At 39.1% G+C, this 25,924-nt stretch overlaps 1 protein-coding gene across 2 annotated transcripts in view; it reads left to right on the top strand.

Annotated features, from left to right (window-relative positions):
• The window catches only part of C1QTNF3 (C1q and TNF related 3), a 35,853-nt gene extending 10,661 nt beyond the window's left edge, over positions 1-25,192 (top strand). The window contains exons 2-6 of one of the 2 annotated variants that reach the window (XM_008060636.2): positions 5,301-5,412; positions 8,048-8,202; positions 12,438-12,567; positions 20,284-20,383; positions 24,586-25,192. In XM_008060636.2, coding sequence (XP_008058827.2) covers positions 5,301-5,412; positions 8,048-8,202; positions 12,438-12,567; positions 20,284-20,383; positions 24,586-24,745 — 657 coding nt within the window. In that variant the 3' untranslated portion in view covers positions 24,746-25,192. The remainder of the gene's footprint in view (positions 1-5,300; positions 5,413-8,047; positions 8,203-12,437; positions 12,568-20,283; positions 20,384-24,585) is intronic. The other variant, XM_008060637.2, reaches the window with a different exon arrangement.
• The last annotated feature ends 732 nt before the right edge of the window (positions 25,193-25,924 follow it).

Here is a 25,924-nt window from a genome sequence, read left to right as displayed (position 1 = left end):
TGGAAGGATCGCCGGAGCCCAGCAGGCCGAGGCTGCAGTGGCCGGGAGTGGCCACTGCACTCCAGTCTGGGCGACAGAGTGAGACTCCAACTCAAAAAAAAATAAAAATAAAAAAAAAGAATTGAGTTAATGTTCCAGATTTCTTTGTTAGTTTTTTGCCTTAGTGATTGGTCTAAAGTTGTTAGCAGGGTGTTAAAGTCACCAACTATAATTGTATGACTGTCTATGTCCTCACATCGTTTAATTAGCAATTGTTTTATAAATACAGGTGCTCCTATGTTGGGTGCAAATACATTCAAGTTGGATGTTTCTTGCTGGTGGATTGAGCCTCTTCACATTATATAGTGTCTTTTACTGTCCTTTTTAACTTTTGTTGGTTTAATGTCTGTTTTGTCTGATAGAAGAATAGCTACACCTGTTCTTTTTTGTTTTTCATTTTCCTGGAAAATCTTTCTTCAGCCCTTTACCTTGAGCTTGTGGATGCCATTTGCAGTGAGATGAGCTTCCTGAAGGCAGCAGAAAGATGGATCATGCTTCTTTATCCAATTTGCTACTCTATGCCTTCAGTCTATTCATGTTTAAGTTAATTATTGATATGTAACAGTTCATTCCTGTCATGTTGCTATTAAGAAGCTGCTTTGCCATTCCAGGCTTTGTGGTTGATTTGTAGGGTCTGTAAACTCTGTGCTTACCTATGGGTGGAACTGCTTTTCCATTTCTGTGCTTAAAACTTTCTTAAACATTTCCTGATGGGCTGGTTTGGAAGTGCCATATTCTCTTAGGGATTGGATGTCTGGGAAGGATTAGCATGGCAAGGTTGGAAATTATTGGCTGGGATTGTTTTTTCTTTAAGAATGTTAAAGATGAGACCATAGTCCTTTCTGGCTTGTAAAGTTTCTGCTGAGATGTCTACTGTAATTCTTATGGGTCTTCCTTGATAGATAGTCTATTCCTTCTCTCTATCTGCCTTTAGGGTTTTTTTCTTTCATACTCACCTTGGTGAGACAGATTATTATGTGCTTTGGGGATTGTCTTCTTGTGTAATACCTCATATGAATTCTTGGAATCTCTTGTGTCTACATGGAAGCCTCTCCAGCAAGTTAAGGAAGTTTTCTTGGATGAAAAGTTGGAAGGTTTGTTCCAGGGTGTTCTATTTTCCCCTTCCCTCTCAGAAATTTTATTCAGTCATATATTTGGTCTCTTTACATAAATCCCAGACCTCTCATAGGCTTTGTTTATTCTTCCTAAGATTTTTCTTTTTGTTTTTGTCAAACTGAGTTAGTTCAATAATTCAATCCACAAACTCTGAGATTCTTTCATCTGCCTCAACAGTTCTGCTGTTGAGGCTTGTTATTGTGTTTTGAAATTCTAGGAGAGAATTCTTCATGTCCAGAAGTTCAATCTGCTTCTTTCTTAGAATGATCAGGTCAGCTTTCACTTCCTGCGCTGTTTTCATGGCCTGGGTGATTTGTGTGTCCACCTTCTTGTGGATCTCATTGAGTGTCTTTGCCATCCATAGTCAGAATTTTTTTTTTTTGAGTTGGAGTCTCACTCAGTTGCCCAGATTGGAGTGCAGTGGCCACTCCCGGCCACTGCAGCCTCGACCTGCTGGGCTCCAGTGATCCTTCCACTTCAGCCTTCCAAGTAGCTGGAACTACAGGCACGCGCTACCACGCCCGGCTAATTTTTTGATTTATTGTAGAGATGAGGTCTCACTGCCCCAGGCGGGTCTCGAACCCGCGGGCTCAGGCAATCCACTCACCTCAGCCTCCCAAAGTGCGGGATTACAGGCTGAGCCACCGAGCCCGGCTATAGTCAGAATTTTATGTATGTCATCTGGGACATGTCATTCTGGATGGGTTCCATTGCTTAGGATCTGGGAGACTTCTTTGTGGGTGTTGACTCATTAAGATTTGGGGATTGCTAGAGTTTTTTTTTTTTTTGGTTCTTCCTCATCTGTAAGGGCAGATTTTTCTCTTTTTATTTGTTATTTTTATTATTTTTTATTAACAACATGTGCTACTATTGGTGTGGCAGGTTTTGTTTGTTTGTTTATTTTTAGCCTGACCTCTCTTCTCTGGTCTGCCTGTGGGAGGTGCAAAGGTGGCAGGAAGGGGGGGCGAACTAGGGGGAAACCATCTGACATTGCTTTACTAGTGCAGTCTGGCGGGGATGGAGCAAGTTCTTTCCTCTAGTTCAGAGGCTTTCTCCTCCCTCCAGCACAGATGCAGAGGCCCTGGCTTTCTAGTAGCTCAGTAGCTCCTTCCCCAACTCATGTGTCTTATCAGCAGGATTAGGAGGCAACCTGAAGGGGCCCATGCACAGGTGCTCTTGGGAGCATGGAGTGGCCTCCTCCCTTCCAGACAAGACTGACCCTTTTGCTCAGGAGTAGAAGGAAAGCAGTTGTCTTGTTAGTGGAGAGTTGGTATTTTTCCCTCAATCAGCAGGTGGGTGGGCAGCTGCCATAGCGCTCTGTAGAGGTGCACCGCCTCCCAGTTCTCACCTCCATTGTAGGGGCTATGGCAGTGATGATGGCTTCCTGAGGACAAGCTGCTTGCTCAGGGCTGGAGAGGGAGGAAGGGGGAGTGCCCACACAGTTCAGACCCCCCTCACAGTGTGTTTCCCACAGAGCCTCTCTGTGGAGGCAGGGTTGGTGGGCACCAGGGCTGGTGCTCACTGGAAACTCGGGCTCCTCGGGTTCCATGTGGATACTATTAGTGCCTTTGGCCCAATGCTGGGCAGTTCTCTCTACCTGGCTGGTATGGGAGGGGTGCAGGGGACAGGCCTGTACTGTCTCTCTTTTGGCTGAAACTGCAGAGGCTAGTGTGAAGTGTGTTAAAAAAAATAAATAAATAAAAAAGCTATTGCATTTACTTACTCCTTTCTTCTCCAAGAGTGCTCTTCTGATCTCCTGAGGGCACTGCTTCTACGGGTGACTGGGGCTTGGAACTGTCCATTTTCTGTATCCTCAATAAGTTTTAGATGGGTTGTCAGGCTGACTCTCAAAGTCCTAGGTCTACTCCTCTAATTATAATTCTTTGCTGAAGGCACAATCATGCTGTGTCTTCAGTCGGCCATCTTGGCCCTCCTTCTGAAATTTGTATAAATAAGCATTTAACTTAGTGTCATATGTGAGCATATTTGTTATCCATTAAGTACTCATTAAAGATTGGTTCAAACAGTGGAATAGTCATCTTACATTTGAAATGGAATATGTGAAATCAAAATCATGTTAAATACTTAGGAAGGCTGGGCTCGGTGGCTCAGCCTGTAATCCCAGCATTTTGAGAAGCCGAGGCAAGTGGATTGCCTGAGCCCGTGGGTTTGAGACCAGCCTGGGCAACTTGGCGAGACCTCATCTCTACAATTAAAAAAAAAAAATTAGCTAGATGTGGTAGCATGCGCCTATAGTTCCAGCTACTTGGAAGGCTGAGATAGAAGGATCGCTGGAGCCCAGCAGGTCAATGCTGGGGTGGCTGTGAGTGCGCCACTGCACTCCAACCTGGGCAACGGAGTGAGACTCCAACTATATATATACATATTTTTTAACAAAAAAGATAAATTTCTCAAATCTGTGCAACCCTAACCCAACCCTAACCTTAGCACTAGCCCTAACCCTCATTCTAGCCCTAAATAAGCCCACTTACCCTTACCATAACCTAACCTTAACCCTAGCCACATAACCATAATCAGTGAATAAATTTTAAGTATTCTTACCACACTAAGTATCTAAAGTAATGCATATGTTAATTAGCTTGATTTAGCCATTTTACAATGCACACACATTTCAAAACAACATGGTGTATACCATAAATAGACACAATTTCTAATTTTTCAATTTAAATAAATAGATAAATATATTGAACTAAAAATAATTTATTTCCTTAATTTCCTAAGGCAATGTAAGTATGTTGTGGCTGTTTGAAAAACTAGTTTTATAATTCAGAGTTTCTAACAACTTGCAACCCAACTCTCAGTACAATATTATGACTAGAGTGAGTGCTTAATAACTGTGTTTGAAGTGTATAATTCTTATGATTTGAGTTATCTACTGAATCTAGCTACCTCTGAGGTAGCTGGGAAAGAGAAGAAAGACTTCCAGGTTCACTTCTGGAGGAGTTTCTTCTTTTGCTTTCACAGTAGAGCAGGAATAACACTTCCATCTACATGCCATTCCAAAAGATGTGTTCGTCTATTGACTTTCTTGTTGCCTTTTCCTTTGATCATTGACTCATATTGGCTTTTCCCTGACACTTATGCCATTGATGTCCCCATCCCACCTTGTCTTTTCTGATATTGTTGTGGGTTGCTTGAAATTAAACTTACCAGCTGGGCTCGGTGGCTCAGCCTGTAATTCCACGCTTTGGGAGGCTGAGGTGAGTGAACTGCCTGAGCCCGCGGGTTCGAGACCCAACTGGGCAACTTGGTGAGACCTCAACTCTACAATAAATCAAAAAAATTAGCCGGGCATGGCAGCACGCGCCTGTAGTTCCAGCTACATAGAAGGCTGAGGCGGAAGGATCGCCGGAGCCCAGCAGGTGGAGGCTGCGGTGGCTGGGAGCAGCCGCTGCACTCCACTCTGGGCGACAGATTGAGACTCCAACTCAAAAAAAAAAAAAAAAAGTAAAAGAAATTAAACTTACCTAAGGTCCAATGCCCAGAAGAAATTTAAACATTCTAACAGCTCACAAGAACCTTTTTTTCCTGAAGCTTCTCTTTCTATCTTTTTTTTTTTTTAAATTTTTTTATTATAAAGATGTGGGGTACAATTCAGGATTAGGTATACAAACATTGATTATGCAGGTACCCTTGTTGATGAGGTATATGCCTCCCTCCCCTAGCAGTTTCCCTCAACTGCCACTCCCACTCCCCTCCCCTGACAGTTTCCCATTACTGCCAAATGCTTTCTTATAGCATTATAATTGTTCAAGGTCCATTTATGAGTGAGAACAAATGGAATTCTGTTTTTTGTTTCTGTGATAGATCACTGAATATGATCAACTCCAAATCCATCCAAGTTGCTGCAAAGTCCATATATTTGTCCTTCTTTTATGGCTGCACAATATTCCATTATGTATATTACCACATTTTCTTTATCCAGTCCACCTTCGACGGGCAGCATGGTTGGTTGGTTCCATGTTTTTGCTATTGTGAATAGAGCTGCAACAAACATACGTGTGCAGATATCTTTTTTGTAGAATGATTTCAGTTCCTCCAGGGAATTGCTGGGTCATAAAAAAAAAAAAAAAAAAAGTGGGCGAAAGACATGAATAGACACTTCTCTTTCTATCTTTTTAAAGTCACCACCAACTGGAGGACTGCCCCCAGACTGCAGCAAGTGTTGTCATGGAGACTATAACTTTCGAGGCTACCAAGGCCCCCCCGGCCCGCCAGGCCCTCCTGGCATTCCAGGTAAGGATGACCGAGATATATTGTTAGTCTAATTGTAGACTGTGTCAACATAGAAGCCAAGGGCAAACTGAAATAACGAGATCACTCTGTGTGATCCCAAGGATATGCATGGAAAACCCAAAAGCCAGAGAGTTGTTTTTGGTAGGGCAGGGGAGCTGGGTTTATTAAGCCAGTTTAGGTAGAACAATATACTTAATATGACAATTAAGTTCACGAACTCATCCCAGAAAACGTGCCACATACCTCATTGCTGAATATCAATATGGTCACCTTCAAAGTACTCCCCTTGGGAAACTATGCACTAATGCCAGCTCCTAGTCCATCCATCAAAGCAATTTTAGAACTCTTTTTCTGGAATGACCATCAGAGCTATCGTTGTATTACCCTTGATGTCCTGAATGTTATCAAATGTCTTCCTTTAAATATTTCCTTTATCTTTGGGTAAAGAAAAAAGTAATTGGGGGCCAGCTTAGGTGGGTAGGGAGGGTGTTCCAATACAGTTATTTGTACAGTGCTAGTCAATGTAAGTACACGGTGGCAAGTTCGTGAACTTAATTGTCAGACCTCAACAAATAACAATGATAGCCCTGATGGCCATTCCAGAAAAAAAGTTCCCAAATTGCTTCGATGGGTAGACTAGGTGCTGGCATCGATAGCTTCCCAAGGGGAGTGCCCTCAAAGGTAACTACAGTGATACTCAGCAATGAGGTCTATGTAGCACTTTTTCTAGTATGGTTCACAAGCCTAATTGTTGGACCTCATAAACTCCATAGTATTTATTCTCTACAGACTCCACTAAGCTCTAGGCCTCCTGAGTTACCATAAGTTTATAGGCTGAGAGTCTCTTCACCAGCATTGAGTCTGAAACTACTAGATCTTAATTGGTACAAATTCTTAGTTCCAGTATTTCTGTCACAGCATGTTTTCTACGGTACACTACATCTAGGTTTCAGGGATTTATGAGGCAGAGCAGGGAGTGGAGAGCTTACTAGTCTGGGTTACAGCAACAGATTCTCACTGAGCCGTGCAATCTTATGTGTGACTCTAGGTCCAGCTAAATGCTTCTTCCCCCAGTCTCAGGTTCTCTACATGTTCAGCTGTCTCTCAGTTGACTCTCATTCTCTCTTGGACCATTGAAACATTTTTAGACTCCAGCACCACAGTGTGGCATGGAGAATGCTTCGGAGTGACATTGAGACCCTCTAGACCCATAGTTCATCCACCTTTGTTTATTCTGCCTGTACCTTCAGGCTTAGGGCTGTTCTGGGAGTTGCTGGTACCCTGGGTCAGTCCAGGCCCCTCTATCCTAGGATTCCTGAAGCTATCCGGGGTCTTATTGTCTTCCTACTGCTCAGGTCAATTCCTGGGGATAGGGCGTCATTTCAGTGTTTGACCTAAGTCCATTTGCTCTTCTCTAACTTATCTCCTTGGGTGTTAATATTTATAAAATATGGTTTAATGTTTTTCTACTTTGGGGTGGCTTCTCAAACAAAACCAAAATTATAATTAGAAAATATTCAGTTAGACTTTAAACTTTGATTAGTGACTTGGAATCTATACCATTGTCCATCAAGGGCACAGGTGCAGTAATGTAGGGTAGGGGACATTTAGACTATTCTGAAATTTTTTCAGGTCTCAACTCTTCTGAGGTTATAGGACCGGCTGACCTTTGTTAAATGTTTTTCATCAGGAAATGGCTGTGTTACTAAATTTCAACTTATAAACACAAAGTTCATCCATTTGGAAGAACTGCAAGCCTGAGATGACACCTAATCAAAGGTACCATGCAAAATAAACAGCAAAAGGACCTGAAATTCAGCAAATATAAAAATAAGGAAGTGGTGTAGAATTTAGTAGCAAAGTGAAGAGTTGAAATTGTTATCCAACTCTTGCTTCCAAAAATCATTGTTATGTTTTCTTTATCAGTGAGTTTACTTTTCCCCAGTTATGTGTCCTTTGTAGAAAACTTCAAAGAGACAGGAAAATATGTAGATTGACCCCAAATCACCCATGTTTCATCTATTTCAAAAAGAACTGGGGTAACTCCTTCAGGTCCCCTCCCACTGTGGGAACTTTTCTGTCCTCTCAATAAATCCTGACTTCTAAAAAAAAAAAAAGAGCCACTGCAAACATTTTAATGTAATTTAGTCTTTTCACCCCCATGGATATTATATATGTATGCATATATACAAACAAAAATAGTATCATGGTCTTTCTATTTATTCATATTTTTAAAAATCTAAAATACCTTGAAAATCACTATGTAATAAAGTATTCATTTACTAGTAACATGCCATTTTAAAAAACTTAGTCCTTCCAGTATTGGTGGATATTTAGGTGCTTCTAATCTTTGCTATTTTAAATGATAATGTGATCATTAGTCTTCTATATAATTTTTTTAAATCCAAGCCCTGCTTTGTAGGGTAAGTAGACTTCGGAGTCTTAGGTTATCCAAGGCTATTTTCAGAGTCTAGTGGCCCATTTAAAAGAGGTCCCACTTGATGATGTCCTTTGGCTGTATTTAAGATTATTTCAAATTGTCCCTTTTACAACTGAGTTTGGACAGTGTGTCTGAAAATAGATGGTGAGTTTGAGAGACTGGATTTTCTCATGTGATGGTGTCTGGTTGTTTAAGGAAACCATGGAAACAATGGCAATAATGGAGCCACTGGCCATGAAGGGGCCAAAGGTGAGAAAGGCGACAAAGGTGACCTGGGCCCTCGAGGGGAACGGGGCCAGCACGGTCCCAAAGGAGAAAAGGGCTACCCAGGGATTCCTCCGGAACTTCAGGTAAAACTTCCTCGGCACATCTCCATGTGACTTCTAAGCCTGCCTGGCCACAAACAGCCAGGAATGAGAAGGTTTGAGTGCTTCTTCAAGACTTGAGTCTTGAACATATACTCAGTCTAGAGTATATCTGAGTCTCCATTTTTTCATCTACACCACAGGATGTTGCTTAAGGCCTATACTGTCCAAACAGTGTTTCACTCTTAGGGAAGAAAGATATTTTTGAGAATGAAACACAACTCCTTCAAAGGACCAAATCCAAAGCAACTCTGAATACAAACACATCTCCTGTTTTCCAAATGAGAAGATATGTTAAATAAAAAAGATTTTGGCCAACTTCAATATATAAATGTTTTGATAAAGTGAATGGTGAAGTGTCTACTTATAATATTTTATTGATTAACTTTGTTACATTTATGTATTTAAATCACATGCATGGGTATTAACACAATATATGTTGTTTTCTCTCAACTCAGATTTTGTGTTATAATTTTTATGTAAACTTTTTTGTTAGTATTTTCTTTATCGCTAGAGACTTTTTATTCTAAAGTCATCCATTTAGTGTTCCAGACCAGATTATATTCATTTCCAGTTTTAAAAATCCATTTTAGTTTTTTTCCCCATTTTTGAGGTTATAACTATGCATTTTATTCCAAGCTCAAGTGTTCACTTATGTATTCTTTTTCTCTTTAATATGACATTTAAAATTCTTGTTGCCAATAGTATCTTCACCTTGTAAATGGAAGGTTAGGTCACCAAGAAAAATAGCAAAGTCTAGGTTGACTTTTTTTTTCTCTTGGCCAATATTTTGAGATTGATTATTCTAAGATATTTTTAATCAACATTGACAACTAGCATTTTAAAAATTGAGTTTGTTTCTAGCTAATGTCTTCTCTAAATAGTAACTTGTAGTTAAAATAAAATAATTGAGAGAAAAGCATGTAACATGACAGATTTTAAAGGATTAGAATATAAAGTACCTCTTGTTTGCAAGATCAATTGGGGGCAATTTTTGCCTTTCATTTGGACATAGATGGTGGTTGCTTGACTATGAGTAAGTTTAATCTTTTCTGGATCTTAATATTTTCAAGTTTACAATAATTTGAACAGTTAATGTGTTATCCTAACTGCATTTTATAACTTTTTTTTTTTTTTTTTTGAGTTGGGGTCTCACTCTCTCACCCAGACTGGAGTGCAGTGGCATGATCATGGGTCACCACAGCCTCGACCTACTGGGCTCAGGCTATCTTGGCCTCCTTAGTAGCTGGGACTATAGGCATGCACCAACATGCCAGGGTAATTATTTCATTTTTTTGTTGAGATGAGATCTTGCTATGTTGCCTAGGCTGGGGTTTTTGTAACTTTTTAATGAATGCTGTCTAATGATTTCAGCAACTTGGGATCCATGTATTTGTATATATTTACAAAGAAAAGGAGGGAGTTGCCACTCAGTCAGATTAAGATGGATGATAAATATCTCAAAACTAGAAACTTGAACTCAGAATCTATGAATGGTTAAACCCTGGTGAAGGGGCTCTGGGGTACCCGGTTTAATAGAAAACACCTGAGGAAATTATAACATTTGCACCATCAGCTATTTTACCTTAAAGCCACAATGCAATCGTTTGGGTCTTAGGAAGATTGTGAAGGAGGTGACTTCACATTCTTTAAGGACAAATAATCCCAGCAAGTTAAGAATTTATTGATCTGATTCACACTCAGTGACTCATTTGGACAAGAAATTAGCTTTGACTTTCAAAGCTCATCCTCCAATGGGGGTTTCAAGCAAAAGCATTTATTTTTAAAAATTTATTATTATTATTTTTTTTAAAGATGTGGGCTACAATTCAAGGTTAGGTATACAAATGTTCATTATGCAGGTACCCTTGTTAACGAGGTTGAGGCCACCATGCCTGGGAAATTATTTATTTATTTATTCATTTTTAGAGATGGGGGTGTCTCACTATGTTGCCCAACCTCCCCTGGCAGTTTCCCTCAACTGCCAATTCCACCCCCCACCCCCCACTGGTAGTTTCCCACTACTGCCAATTCCCAAAAGCATTTCTTGACTGACAGAATTGTCCTAAGGCTGTTTGAATTATTATTAACATTTTGTGTTTTGAACTTCAGTCCTGTCTTTGGACATCAGTATACAGGCGTAGTGACAATAATAACAGTAGTAGCAGAAGGAGGAGGAAGAGAAATAATAGTAGTACCCCATTTTCCACTTAAAAGAAAGAGAAATTTGAGGCTAAAATATTAAATGACTTGCCAAGTGATACAGAATTAATAAAGCCGGAACTCAATATCCTATCTTTGGACCAAAGTAGGTAGTTTTCTTCCCAAACTCACAGAGCCTGTCAGTTGTTGCCAGGAACAGGTTTCTTAAATTAATTCTCTTCACTGATATTTTACTGACTAAGCAGAAGCTTTCAAAGTTCCATAAAAGGTTACACATAAAGTATTTGTAACAAGTCCCAGGAGTGGCTTCTCTGACTCTCCTAAATCTAAATATACTCTTTTAAATGACATTCTAAAATGCAAAATCATGCCCAGAAAATTTTGTTGTTCTAATATTCAAGTACATTGCTAGTTTTTGTTGTTGTTGTTTTGAGTTGGAGTCTCACTCTGTCACCCTGCTGGGCTCCAGTGATCCTTCCGCCTCAACCTTCCAGGGAGCTGGAACTACAGGCATGCACTACCACGCCTGGCTAATTTATTTTTTGAATTATGGTAGAGATGAGGTCTCGCCAAGTTGCCCAGGTGGGTCTCGAACCCGCGGGCTCAGGCAATCCTTTCACCTCAGCCTCCCAAAGCGTGGGATTACAGGCTGAGCCACTGAGCCCGGCTACATTGCTAGTTTTACAAATCATTTCTTAAATTTTAGATAACAGAAACTTTCCTTTTTGCCTTATAAAGATAATTTACCTGAGGTCTTTTTATTGTCAAAAAAAGCAAAAACAGCTGTGCAAAAAATAATAAGATATATCCAGAGGTGATTATTCTTAACATATGTTTAAATAACTTTTCAGATTTATGTGTACTTATACACACATATAACCTTTAAATATGGTGGGATCATATGATACATATTATTCCTTTATTTCATGAATGACAATATGTCCTGAACACCTCTTTATGTAAATAAATACAATTTTATACCTTTAAAATCAATATATATATATTTTTTTCTGTGTGTAAAATTAGGCTGGTCAAAGTGGTGGCTCACACCTGTAATCCCAGCATGTTTGAAGGTTGAGATGGGAGGATTTCTTGAGGCCAGGAGTTCAAAACCATCCTGGGCAACATAGTGAGACACCCCCATCTCTAAAAATGAATAAATAAATAAATAATTGCCCAGGCATGGTGACCAGACCTATCGTTCTAGCTAGAGGATCAAGGAGTATCTCTTGATCCCAGGAGTTTGAGGCTACACTGAGCACCACGGTACTCTACCATGGGTAACAGAGAGAGCCGTGTCTCTAAAAAAGAAATCAAATAGATAACATTAAATTAATATGTGCTCATTTGAAAATTATAGGTGTAATGAAGAAAGAAAAAAATTCCCATGAACCTACGACTGAGTGAGACCCGCTGTTAATAATTTTGTGGATATTCTTGCAGATAGTTAGTTTCCTCAGTTTGCCCACACATTTAGCAAAATCTGGCATTGGGCCATAACAGTTGCCTGCTTTTTAAGTAAACAATGTACTAAGAACGTTTTCCCATTTTGAATATACATATATAATAAACATAATATATATGTACTTTACTTTTAAGTTGGCATCAAGGATTTACCAAGTGTATTCAAAGATTGTATCCCATAAAAATGGGAAGACATCTTTAGGGAAAAAATAAGGCAAGGTTAACAAAATTAAAATATTTTTTGACCACAGCGTTTCTCAGATTCTTGAATATGTGAATGTGTATTTAATAGCTACAAACAAAAAATTTTACCTAATTTTCCAATATTATTTGATAATAGCATTTTAATATTTCAAAAAGTGTTTAAAAGACTAGTGATCTTTGAAACATATGTTCAGAACTATTGATTTACATTATCATTCTAATAGATTCTTTCTCCATAGATTTTTTCTTCCTTTCTTTCTCCATCGATTGATGTTTAAGTTATTTCCAATTTTACTGTTACAAACAATATTACAATAAACTTACCTGTATAAAAACATTATTTCTTTAAGATAAATTACCTGTTAATTGGCCACCAATTCTTTCCTTAGATTGCATTCATGGCTTCTCTGGCAACCCACTTCAGCAATCAGAACAGTGGGATTATCTTCAGCAGTGTTGAAACCAACATTGGAAACTTCTTTGATGTCATGACTGGTAGATTCGGGGCCCCAGTATCAGGTGAGATGTAAAAATAAATGAATGATTGAATTAATATAGCACTCAAAGAAAGGAAGGAAGGAAGACACTAGTTAGTTAAAATTTCTTTTTGAATCAGGTTAAAACAAACAGCTCATACAGATTTTTGTTGAATTTCAAAGTAAATGAATTAGAATCTGAAAAGACAAAACACCTTTAAAGATGATGACCATAGTTATTAAGATTATTAGTTCTAGCGGGCTCGGTGGTTCAGCCTGTAATCCCACACCTTTGGGAGACTGAGGTGAGTGGATTGCCTGAGCCCGCAGGTTCGAGACCCACCTCGGCAACTTGGCGAGACCTCATCTCTACAATAAATTAAAAAAATTAGCTGGGTGTGGTAGCGTGCGCCTGTAGTTCCAGCTACTTGGAAGGCTGAGGCGGAAGGATCAACGGAGCCCAGCAGGTTGAGGCTGCGGTGGCTGGGAGCGGCCACTGCACTCTAGTCTGGGCGACAGAGTGAGATTCCAACTCAAAAAAAAAAAAAGATTATTAGTTCTTATTTGAACTGAACCAAATAATCCCTAAGAGGGCATAGTTACCTTTGATATGAAAAATCCTCAGAAAACAATTCTCATAGTTTAAATGTGCCATCACTGTGTCCTTTCTTTGCTACCACCCCAAGGGGTGCCTGATGTTATATTTTTGTTTAAAAAATGGAGTAGGTAATATGCTTACATATTTTAAAAATGAAATCTGTTTGCAAGTATATTTTCTCTCCTTGCTTTATATAAAAGCCAGCATACTCTACGATCTGACTATACTTTGCTTTTTTTTAAAAAAAAAAAGCCTAACAATATATTTTATAAATCTTTTCATATCATTATTTCATTCTTATTTATAGATGGATGTACCAAAGTATATTCAATCATTTCCCTATGTTTTTTTTCCTTTTTGTTATTAAAAACATAGCTACAATGAAGAACTTTCAATATACCAGTTTGTAACTGAGCTCTTACAGGTACATTTGTAGGTGAAAGTAGCAGGAATACGATTGCCAAGTCTCAGTGAACATATCTGTAAGTTTAATCATTTTGCCAAATTGCTTCTTGTAAGGGTTGTATCAGTATACTTCTATTGTCAAGGTATCAGAGCACTTTCCTGATTGTTTCATAATCAAGGTGTGCTTTCAAATTTCTGGACACTTGATAGATAGAAAGTGGTATTTTAAAAAACATTTTATTTCTTTAAAGTTAAAATTTTTTTTATTATAGAAGTGTGGGGTACAAGTAAGGATTAACTATATAAGTAGACCGCATGCAGGTGAAGTTGGGGCCTCCAACTGGTCCTCACTCCCCTGGGTATAGAACCAGGTACCTTTGTGTTTTTACATGCCCTCTCTTCCTCTTTCCTTCCCCTTGCAGTGCCCAGTGACTGCCGATCCCTCCCTTTTGCTATTATGATTAATGTTCAGGGCTCGCTTATGAGTGAGAACATGTGGTATTCAGTTCTTTGTATCTGTGATAGATCACTTAGTATGATGGTCTCCAACTTCATTCAATTTTCTGCAAAGTCCATGATTTTGTTCTTCTTTATTACTGTGTAATACTCCATTGTATATATGTAACACATTTTCTTTATCCAGTTCACTTTCAGTGGGCAGTAGTGTTGGTTTCATATTTTTGCTATTGCAAATAGTGTGGCAATAGCGTGCAGGTGTCTTAAAAAACTTTTTACTTTGAAATGATTTTAGACATATAGAAGAATTACATAAATATTATAAAGTTTTCATATTCCCTCTAACCAGCTTGCCCTGCTGTTAACATTTGCATAACCAAAGTGCAACTGCTAAAATAAAGAAATGAACAGAGATACAACACTGTGACTAAATTATGGAATTTATTCAGATTTCATCAGGTTTTCCTAATATCTCAGTTATTAGTTCCTTGTCTTATCTGACCATTCTACCATGAGTTCATGCATTTTGTTTTGTAATGTTCTTTACTAGAAGTTTTTGCTTCATTCATTTATTTTAAATTCATAGCTACATTTTTTGATTTTTTTCCTTTCTTTTTTTGAGTTGGAGTCTCACTCCGTTTCCCAGGCTGGAGTGCAGTGGCATGCTCACGGCCACCCCAGTGTCAACCTACTGGGTGCCAGTGATCCTTCTGCCTCAGCCTTCTAAGTGACTGAAACTATAGGTGTGCGCTACCATGCCCAGTTAATTTTTTATTTATTGTAGAGACAAGGTCTTGCTAAGTTGCCTGGGACTGGTTTTGAACAAACGGGCTCAGGCAATCCACTCGCCTCGGTCTCCCAAAGTGCTGGGATTTCAGACTGTCATTGAACCCAGCCTCTTTTTTTATTTCAGTATCTTTGGGGGATGCAAATATTTTTTGGTTTGGGCTTTAAGAGTACCCACCATCTCCACCTGTGCATATTGTAACAAATGGGTGATTTTTTTTTTTGTCCCTCTTTCCCTTCCCCTGCTCTTCCTTCCGAGTCTCCAGTGTTCATTATACTATTCTCTATTTTGCATATCTTTAGCTCCCACTTATAAGTGAGAACGTGTGGTGTTTGGTTTTCTGTTCCTGAGTTCATTTAGGGTGATGTTCTCCAATTCCATCCAAGTTGCAGCAAAAGACATTATTTAATTCTTTTTGATAGCTGAATAGTATTCCATAGTGTATACATACCACATTTTCATTATCCACTGATTGGCTAATGGGCATTTAGGTTGATTCTCCATCTTTGCAATTGTGAATTGTGCTGTGATGAATACGCAGGTGCAGGTTACTTTGTTATGTAATGACTTCTGTTCCTTTGGGTAGTGGAATTGTTGGATCAAATGGTAAATCTACTTTTAGTTCTTTGAGAAATCTCCATACCAATTTCCATAGAGGTTGTACTATGGAAACATATATTAATGTTTCCTTTTCTCTGCAGCCATACCGGCACATATTGGTTTTTGATTTTTTATTAATGGCCTTTCTTAGTGGTGTAAGGTGGTATCTCATTGTGGTTTTAATTGGCATTTCCTTGATGATGAATAATGTTAAACATTTTTTCATGTGTTTGTTGATCATTTGTATATCTTCTTTTGAAAAATATCTATTCATGGCATTTGCCCACTTTTTTTTTTTTTTTGAGTTGGAATCTCATTCTGTTGCCCAGGCTGGAGTGCAGTGGTACACTCGTGGCCACCCCATTGTCAACCTGCTGGGCTCCAGCAATCCTTCCATCTCAGTCTTCCAAGTAGTCGGAACTGCAGGTACGCACTACCATGCCTGGCTAAGTTTTAAAATTTATTTATTGTAGAGATGAGATCTCGCCAAGTTGCCTGGGCTCATCTAGAACCCATGGGCTCAGGCAATCCACTCGCCTCGGCCTCCCAAAGTTGCTGGGATTATAGGCTGAGACACTGAGCCTGGCCTGCCTATTTTTTAATGGGACTGTCTGCTTTTTTCCCTGCTGATTTGTTTGAGTTCTTTGTAGATTCTGGATATTAGTCCTTTGTCAGATTTTAGTTTGCGAATATCTTCTTCCATTCTGTAAGTTGCTTATTTGCTCTGTTGATGATTTCTTTTGCTGTGCAGAAGTTTTTTATTTTAATTAAGTCCCACTTGTTTATTTTGTTGTAGTTACATTTGCTTTTGGAGTTTTAGCTGTAAGTTCTTTGCCTAGGCTGATGTCCAGTAGAGTTTTTTCCTAGGTTTTCTTTGAGAATTTTTGTGGTTTCAGGTCTGACATTTAAGTCTTTGATCCATTTAGAATTAATTTTTATATATGGGGAGCAGTAGGGATCAAGTTTCATTTTTCTGCATGTAGTTATTCAATTTTTCTAGCACCATTTGTTGGATAGGGTATCTTTACCCCAGTGTATGTTTTTGATTGCTTTGTCAAAGATCAGCTGATTGTAGGTATTTGGGTTTATTTTTGGATTCTCTATTCTGTTCCAATGGCCCATGTATCTGCTCTTGTATCAGTACCATGCTGTTTTGATTACTACAGCCTTGTAGTATAATTTAAAGTCAGGTAATGTGATGCCTCCAGCTTTGTTCTTTTTGCTTAGGATTGCTTTGGCTATTCTGGTTCTTTTTTGGTTCCATGTGAATTTTAGTATTGTTTTTTCTAATTCTGTGGAAAATGACATTGGTAATTTGATAGGGATTGCATTGAATCTGTAGGCTACTTAGGGTAATATGGTCATCTTAACAATGTTGATTCTTCCAACCCATGAGCATGGGATGTGTTCTATTTGTGTCTCTGCAGTTTCTTTCATAAGAGTTTTGTAGTTCTCTGTGATCTGAATGTCAGAATGCAGCTGGCCTCAGGGTCCCAGGTGTTCTCAGGCAACCTGCCCAGTCAGGAACTCTCTGCAGCTACAAAGTTTGCCCCAGGGCCATCTCCTCCCAGGCCAGCTGGAAAGCAGCTGCACCAACTACTAGAGTTGAGTTCCTGGGAAATGGCAGCTGGCACTGCTTAAGACTTTTTTCCCGTACCACTCCACAGCAGAGCACAGCTGTGGATAAGGCAGTTTCCTGTAAGGGACTAGAGTCCTGCTAGGCTCAGGGGACCCTGCAAATTTGTGTCAGGAGTACAGAACTCCTGAATTTCCCTCACTCATCTTCCCCACTGTATCTGGAAGCTGTGGTGGACTGTGTTGGTGCAGGCAAGAGTCTGGCCAGTTCTAGCCCAGGTCAATGGATTTTTTCTTCTTCTTTGCTCTAAGTGGTTATTATCACTCCTTTGGAGAGTCATGGGGTGTGCTGCTGGTTCCATTCCTCTCTGGGTGCTGAAGAAACTCTGTCTTGTTTTACTCTGTAGGAGAAACTTATTCTAGCTACCTCATGTCAGTCATCTTAATCCTATCTGTACAGCTACATTTTTCATCTACTACATAACAGCATTTCTTCTTGCAGAATATTGCTCACCTGTTGAGGTCATTTTAGTTATTCTTTTCTACTTTTAAAAATTAACTGACGATTGAATAAGTTGGATTTTCCTAGACCAGCTATATGCTATAGTTTCTTGGGAATAAAGGACCAGGGCAGCCTTCCAGGCTTAATAACTCAATGACTCCCTCCACTGCTCCCAAAACGCAGGCTGATTCTTTTAAATGGGCCCCTCAGTGTGTTTCCCTGGGTGGTCATACTTTCTCTACCTCCCCAGACGGCACTGGGCCCAGGAAGGCTTCTGAAACTGGCCTTGCTCTTGACTTTAAGAGACTTTTTTTTGGCTAACAGATTCTGAGATGTGCCACCATAAGTTTGCTTCCCACATACTGTACTTCATCTAGCAACCTTCCCCTCAAAGAGCCTTTTCTTCTGCTCAACCCTGCACACAGGGACTTGTTTTCAGCATCTACACTTCTGAGTGGACCCTCTCCATCAGGGGGGTATTTTTCCAGACAGGGAGGACTTCTGCCATGTGGCCTTCTTAGAACCCCAGACCAACACCAGATTGTTTTCATGTGATTCTGTCTGTCCTTGGTTGCATTTGGCAACACTTACAAGTATTTTGAAATTTACTGTTTTCTTTTTCAAGTCTCCTAGTTTTGCAATATATATATGTGTGTGTATATTTATTTTGTTTTTGTTTTTCAATCTCCTTGTTTCTCTATATGGTATACAGAAAGAAAAAGAAAAAACTTCTGATGGGTGCTGTGACCATATAAAATATGTCACAAATGCTTATAAATGTGTGCCTTGATTTATTTTTTCTACCCAGCTTAAGTAAGTAACAAACTGACATATAAACTAATAAAAGCAATCTTTTATCATGCTGCAATCAGCTTTGAATGTTATGTTATAATTTTCTATAACTACTTTGTTAAATGCGGTGCCACAGATTCTTAGTGCCTAGATATACCCTGTCAATGGTTCCATGGAGTTCAATGGCTTTATAATTGAAGACTAAGGATTTAGTTTTTTAGAACTCTCTTGGACTGGACATTATTGCAATAGTAACAGCTATCATTTGGCACCCACAGTTTACTGTTTCATCCTCATCCAATAGATTGCAAAAAGAACATTTTATTCTTTCAACTTTGGAAATGATGAAACAGAGAAGGTTCCTTTTTGCAATTACAGCAACATGAAGCCCTGAAAGCCATAGTACAAGTACAAGTGTGTTGTCCCTGCTTTCAGTACCGTCTCTTGCATAGGAAAGTCACAGGTGGATATAATACATAGTCACTTCTGTATTTTCAACTCTAGATGTTTCATTTATTCACCATTTGACTTTTTGGTTTACTCTTCCTAACATGGTTTTGCAATCTTTTTAAAAATAGTATTCATTATTTTGGGGGAAAACTATTATATTTTCTTGTCATTTTGATTCCCGCTTTATCTCTTGAGGTATTGAAAATTGTCGTGTGTGTGCCTAATATGAAATTTTATAAAATGTGAAAAATTAAGTGCATATAATCTACTTTCTTTGAGTCCTTTAATTTTTATCTGCCTTTACTTTTCATCTGTGGGCCAAATTCTAGGCATATGAATGGGTGTGGTAGATTTTTGTACAATTTTCCCTATTCCCAGAGCATTGAGCATGCATTTTGGCACTAGAAAAGCATACTTCTTCATTTGGTTCTACTTGACTCAAAATCAGATGGATTAACATGGCATGCTTACAGTTCTTTCTTTCTTTTTTTTTTTTAATGAAAAAGCAGGATTTATTGAAAGGACAGAAAAACTCCCACAGTGAGAAGAGACCCAAAGGGGTTGACCTACAGTTTCTGTCTTGATTGCACCTTTGGAAAAGAAATAAAACTGTCCAGTGCTTTCTTTTTTTAAAAGATGTTTCTGGGGTTTTGTCTTAAAAGGCCATTAGTTTAAAAATATAACATGGAAATCAATAAGAACTTGATGAATTATGTTAATTCACCTTTCCAAAATGCACACTGAAATGCAAGATCATTTGGAGCTGGGAAAATTTTTCTTTTAGCTTATCTGTCTGCTGTTGGATTCTTTTTCATCATTCAGTGAAAGTATCTTCTGTACTAGCATTTGGAGTACACCAAGCCATATTAGCTTGCTTTCAGTTGAGTTCTAGACTCTTGTGAGAAAATTTAAATCTTTTAAAGTATGTTGGTCTTTTTCAAATCATGAGGATACAGACTTTGGGTGACAACATGCTGTTAATGTGATCTAAATTGGATCTTTCTGTTTATTGTATATAATTTCACTGATGTACAATGGATAACATGAAAAAAATACCAGAACTATTCTTTAGAATTAATAAACATTTATTCTGTGCTTCAGTATTAACTCCTTTGTCTTTGGCTAACCCCTTTGGCAAGCATAGTCATCTGTTGTAATGTATATTTTGTTCATTTTGTTAGGCCATGAAGCACCATGTGCTTATCCACCAGACTTGTCTGTACCTTGTCAAGATGAGTCTTATGATAGATGTCATTGATAGTTAACCCCTACCTAGAAACAGGATGTACTTTGCTCTAAACACTTTGCCAGGGAACAAGGCAGTGAGAAACAGCTAAAATGAGGTAGACTCCTTCCTTAAAGACTCTAAAATTTTTATCAAAGATACACAGTGTATATATTGAGAAAATCTCAAAAAACTTTAAAGCATTTTGAAGATGAGCACATACAGGGACATTCATATAAATAAAGGCCAAGAAGAAACTATATACTATACAGAATGTCAACAAAAGAAGTTGAAATCAGCTGGCATACCTCCAGGTCCTCAAAGTATAATATGTCACTGTAAACATGAATAAATACTTTCTTTTTTCAGGTGTGTACTTCTTCACCTTCAGCATGATGAAGCACGAGGATGTTGAGGAAGTATATGTGTACCTCATGCATAATGGCAATACAGTCTTCAGTATGTACAGGTGGGTGGTCTTTTCTTTTTCTTTTTTTTTTCTTTTTTGAGTTGGAATCTCACTCTGTCGCCCAGACTGGAGTGCAGTGGCCGCTCCCGGCCACCACAGCCTCGACCTGCTGGGCTCCAGTGATCCTTCCACCTCAGCCTTCCATGTAGCTGGAACTACAGGCGCACACTACCACACCTGGCTAATTTTTGATTTATTGTAGAGGTGAGGTCTCGCCAAGTTGCCCAAGCGGGTCTCGAACTCGCGGGCTCAGGCAATCCACTCACCTCAGCCTCCCAAGGAACAGGGTTATAGGCTGAGCCACCGAGCCCTGCTGGTCTTTTCTATCATGGGTCTCATCCATGCTACCAGTGTTTGCTCAAAGGATGCCTGATGACAGGGTACTACATGGGAATCAACAGTTGTGGTCCTTCCCCATTCTCAATGAGAGCCCTTATATAAGAAGATATGGCCACATTGTCATCACTATTTGGGAAGAAATAAATCTGATTAACTTGAGCGTCAGCAGGTTTTTAAAATTTTTATTTTATTTTAAAGATGTGGGGTGCAATTTGGAGTTAAGTATACAAATGTTCATTATGCAGGTACCCTTGTTGATGAGGTGTGCCCTCCCCCTGGCAGTTTCTCTCAACTGCCAATCCCACCTCCCCTCCTCTGGCAGTTTCCCACTACTGCCAGTCCCTTTTTTATAGTATTATGATAATTGTTCAAGGTCTGCTTATGAGTGAGAACATATGGTACTCTGTTCTTTGTTTCTGTGATAGATCACTGAATATGATAGACCCTAAATCCATCCAAGTTGCTGTGAAGTCCATATGTTTGTCCTTTTTTATGACTGCATAGTAATCCATTGTGTATATGTACCACATTTAAAAAAATCCAGTCCAGTGTCAATGGGCAGCATGGTTGGTTCCATGTTTTAAGCATCTGTAGGTTGATGAGAGGCCTTGTGTTAATTACTAGCAGCACTCCCTATAACCAATCATTTGTATTCTTTTCTTAGCTTTCCCCCCCCCATTTCTCTGCTCCTTTTTTCTGCTTTCCTATTCTCTGGTGCCCCTTGCTTAGCTCTGTTTATTTATTTTTGAGTTGGGGTCTCACTCTGTCACTCAGGTTGGAGTGCAGTGGCACAGTCACAGCTCACCATGGCCTTGACCTCCTGAGCTCAGGTAAACCTTATACCCCAGCCTCTCAAGTAGCTGGGACTACAGGTGTGCACCACCACACCTGGCTAATTTTTTAAAATTTTTTTATAGAGATGGGGATCTTACTATGTTGTCCAAGCTGGTGTCAAACTCCTAGGTTCAAGTAATTCTTCTACCTCAGCCTCCCAAAGTGCTGGAATTACAGGTGGGAGTCACCACACCAGGCCTGTTGCCACCATTGCTCTGGGCTGGCAGTTTGAAAGAGTTGGGAGTAGTTACCTTTCCTTAGGTTGTACTGCTCCTCTGATACTTTTTGTAGAAGTCTAACCCTGGGATACTTGGGAAAAAATATTTCAAAGAGAAATATTGTGCTTTGTTCTAATGTTAGCTTGGGATGTGACAGAGAGCCGTAATTAAATGGGCTATGAGTTATCTACGAAAAACTTTTCAGCTATGATCATTTCCCTGTTATTTTTCATGACTTGTGATTATTACAATTTTTTTTTTTCTGGAGCCTTGTCTGAATGGAAAGGTGTATTTGAAATGCCAAAAGAGAAAAAGGTGAAATAGGGTAGGTGAAATTGCTGCAGTTATGAGATCCGGAATACAGTGGCTCAAACATAGAATTTGATTTTTCTTGACCAGTTCAGGGTGAGAGTTCCAGGTAAGGGAAGGATGAGGAGTGGTAGAAAGGGTGAGGAGGGAGATTGCGTGGAGGTTGGGAGAGGTTTTGTTCCTCTCAGCTTTTGAGGGACCCAGGCTGATGAAAGTTCTGTCGTCTATAAAAACTGACTTCTAAATTCTCACTGATCATTGCCATTGTCAGAGTCAGAAGGAGAAAACAACAAGAAGTTAATGGAAATTTTTATGCATCACACATTCTGTTCAGAGAACATTGTCACATTGTTCTCCACCCCTAATCCCACCCAGCCAAGGCAAGGGTGGCAAGGAAATGTAGCTTTGATGAAAGAGGGGGGAAAGGGATTCTAGTGAACAGCTAGCCTTCTCTTCTCCTCTGGCTTCCAAATATTTGTTGATCTTTTCTTCTTACCCTTGTAATACATGTCTTCCCATATCTGTCTCCATGGAAGATCGTCTAAACCACAATTAATGCATCCAGGTCAAAGCCCAGAGTCAGACAATGAGTAGTCTTCTTTATCAGATTGATTCCTGGACTATTTTCTCTTTGACTCCTGATTCTGTCCTCCGGGAGGGTCTTCTTTGTCGATTTTCTTCATGGCCACATCTAAAAGGTGAGTTCGGCCTTTTTCAGGGCCATTTGACAGCCCACTTCCTGTTGGTGCAGATTTCAGGGCTAAGTCAAATATTCCAAGCTTTTCTTAGTCCAGGATTGGGTCTTCGAATATCATTTCCTCAGAAACTTACTGGGTTTTTTTGCTCTATTTGCTACCAGTCAGTTACATGTGTTAGTAAACCAAATCCAACTTACTTTTCTTGACAGATGCTTTTCCAGCCTGCTTTCCCTTCGATTCCTTGTCTTCATGCCTTTCTCTCAATGTAATGGTGGTTAGCATTAAAGGCCTCTAAAACCATAGATGTGAGCACAAAGACAGCATTTTTAATCCATCAGATTGTGCAACAGTTGTGTGTATTTGATTGAATGAGATATCTCAATGGGAAAACATCAACTTTACCTTTGCTTTTCCAGGTATAAAAATGATGGACGTTTTCAACCTTTTTAGGCTCCAACTACCTAGACTCTATTTTCTTCCTCTGCTTCAAACGTTTCTGTTCTTGTCTAAGCTTATCTTTTGTAGAAGTATTTTTCCAAAAACAGCATAGTCTCTTTTGGCTTTTTCAATCACTTCCTTTGCTTAGCGTACAGACATTAGGCCTATCATCCAAGTTATGACATTTTTTTTCCTCCAAATGTTTTGCCACTGCATACATGAATCTTCAGGTTTCCAGCCCATAGTGTTTGTTTCCCCACTTCTCCCTTCCTGACCACGACTCAATGCAACATATGATTTGGGTTATGGCAGTACCTTCCTTTAGTACCAAATTCTAAGTAAGTTAGGGGAAACTGTTAACAAAGTCTCAGTGTAATAGCTCAAACATAATAGAACTGTCTTTCCTTCTCATCAAATAGTCTTGGGTTATTCCAGGTTGGGGAAGAGGGGAGAGAGGTTTATCTCCAAGAACCAAGGCTTCAACATATGGCTTTCAAGGTTGTTCTAGTCATTGTCATTAACATTCCAGACAGTCATAAAGAAAAAGGAGCAAGAAGGGGTATTATTGGCCAACTCTAGAAGTGGCACATGTTGTTTTGATGCTAGGTAAGTGTGCAGTTGTTTTGTGGGTTCTTGGCTTCACCACAATTCTGAAATTCTGAAAAAGGATTTCAGAGTAAATCCAAAGTATAGTTTAAATTAGAATTTATTAAGAAGGAAGGTCACATTCAAAAGGGAACATGGGTACCTTAAGAGAAAGGACACATCACCTTGCTGGAAGCTCAGTGATTTATATTTGCTCTTAGTGATGATTAAAGAATCTGTTGTTTAAGCTAAGATCTGGGTGCTACATGGGATACGTGGTGGGTAGCAATCTATTAATTACTATCTTTATTATCATAAGCTTTTATGTATTATTGTTCATTTCTAAGCTTACTTGTAACATGGGAAACTCTTAAGATAATGCTAAAGGTTACTGCTTTCAGTTTGATTAAGTTCTTCTTGAATAACACCATGCTCCACTACCTCTGGTAATTCCCCCACTGCCTTGTTTATGATTTTTGTAACTAAGTGTACCAATTGTCCCACATTCCAGGGTTGGGTTTGAGAGTTATGTGTCTATAAGTCAGTGCCCTGGTGCCTGTCCAGATGGTCTTTTAATTATCTAAGGAATCCCTGCCTGCAAGAAACTCATCTATTTATGTCTCAGCTGTGCTAGCTACCCTTCCTCAGTTTCTGCTCACATGCTGTTTGGAGAGCTTAATCACAGGATTATACCTAAATGCGTGAGAGAAGATGACAGACTTTGGTGAAGATGGGCCGTCTGCTGCAAAGACTCAGTAGTTTGTGTCTCTTTTTTTTCCAGCTATGAAACAAAGGGGAAATCAGATACATCCAGCAACCATGCTGTGCTAAAACTGGCCAAAGGGGATGAAGTTTGGCTGCGAATGGGCAATGGCGCTCTCCATGGGGACCACCAACGCTTTTCCACCTTTGCAGGCTTCCTGCTCTTTGAAACTAAGTAAATATGTGAATAGAATAGCTCCACTTTGGGGAAGGTGTGTAGCAGAGCTGGTATTGTTATGATCTGAGGAATATTAAAGTTGACAGTCTTACATGCTATATTTAAAAAAGTTGTTATTGGTTACATTGCTAGTCATGCTGCAGGTACATCAATAATGTGGGATGACTCAGGGGCTCAGAAGAATAAACCACAAAATAGTCCTTCCAGATGACATTGACGAATAAACTCGGCATCTGTATCACTCTTCTCTGGGCACCTAAAAGAGAATTCTCCTCTGATGCATGTTGGAAATAATTGTTCCCAAGAGATAAGTCATTTGCAAAGAGTTGTGGCTGTTCTGTTAAGTTTACTACCAGTTTTCAGGAACACCTGAAGTTTGTAATTCATCATTTTTTATAACACTGCAGAGAACAGGGTGCAGTAATCATGATGGGGCTGGTACAAGTACTGATAAAACCAGTTCTGTATCATGAGACAATTATATTTCAAAAAATGCAAAGCATTAAAAGTTAAGATTTACTCTACAAAAAAGATACCTGCACACATGTTTATTGCAGCACTATTTACAATTGCAAAAAACGTGGAAACAACCATGCTGCCCATCATAACTGGACTGATAAAAAATGTGGTACATATACATGGTGGAATATTATGTAGCCATAAAAGACAAAATTATGGACTTCATAGTAACCTGGATGGATTTAGAGTCTTTAATACTCAATGATTTATCACAGAAAGAACTGAGTACCACATGTTTTCACTTATAAGCAGACCCTGAACATTTACCATAATACTATAAGAAAGGGATTGGCAGTAGCTGGAAACTGCCAGAGGAGGGGCGGGCACATAACATTAATAAGGGTACCTGATCTCAAGGCAAAGTGGGGACCAAAGGGGAACCCAAATTTTACCTGTACAATTACCACTTGTATACCTAATCCTGAATTGTACCCCACATCTTTAAAATAAAATAAATTTATAATAATTTTTAAAGTTAAGATTTGCCAGGACCTAAGTACCAAGACACATTTTTAAAACCCAGACTGGGGAGTCACACTTTGATCTGGTGGGTCATAATATTGATATATGAATAAAATATAGGGTTTTTTGTAATCCCAGAGAACTTTTAGATAGCAAAAGTATTTACAGTACCCACAAATAATTGTCTTCTCCTTTTCAA

Source organism: Carlito syrichta, unplaced genomic scaffold (assembly GCF_000164805.1).
Source record: "Carlito syrichta isolate Samal-C Ts95f unplaced genomic scaffold, Tarsius_syrichta-2.0.1 Scaffold304682, whole genome shotgun sequence".
Lineage (NCBI taxonomy): Eukaryota > Metazoa > Chordata > Mammalia > Primates > Tarsiidae > Carlito > Carlito syrichta.
This window is presented reverse-complemented; position numbering and strand designations above follow the sequence as displayed.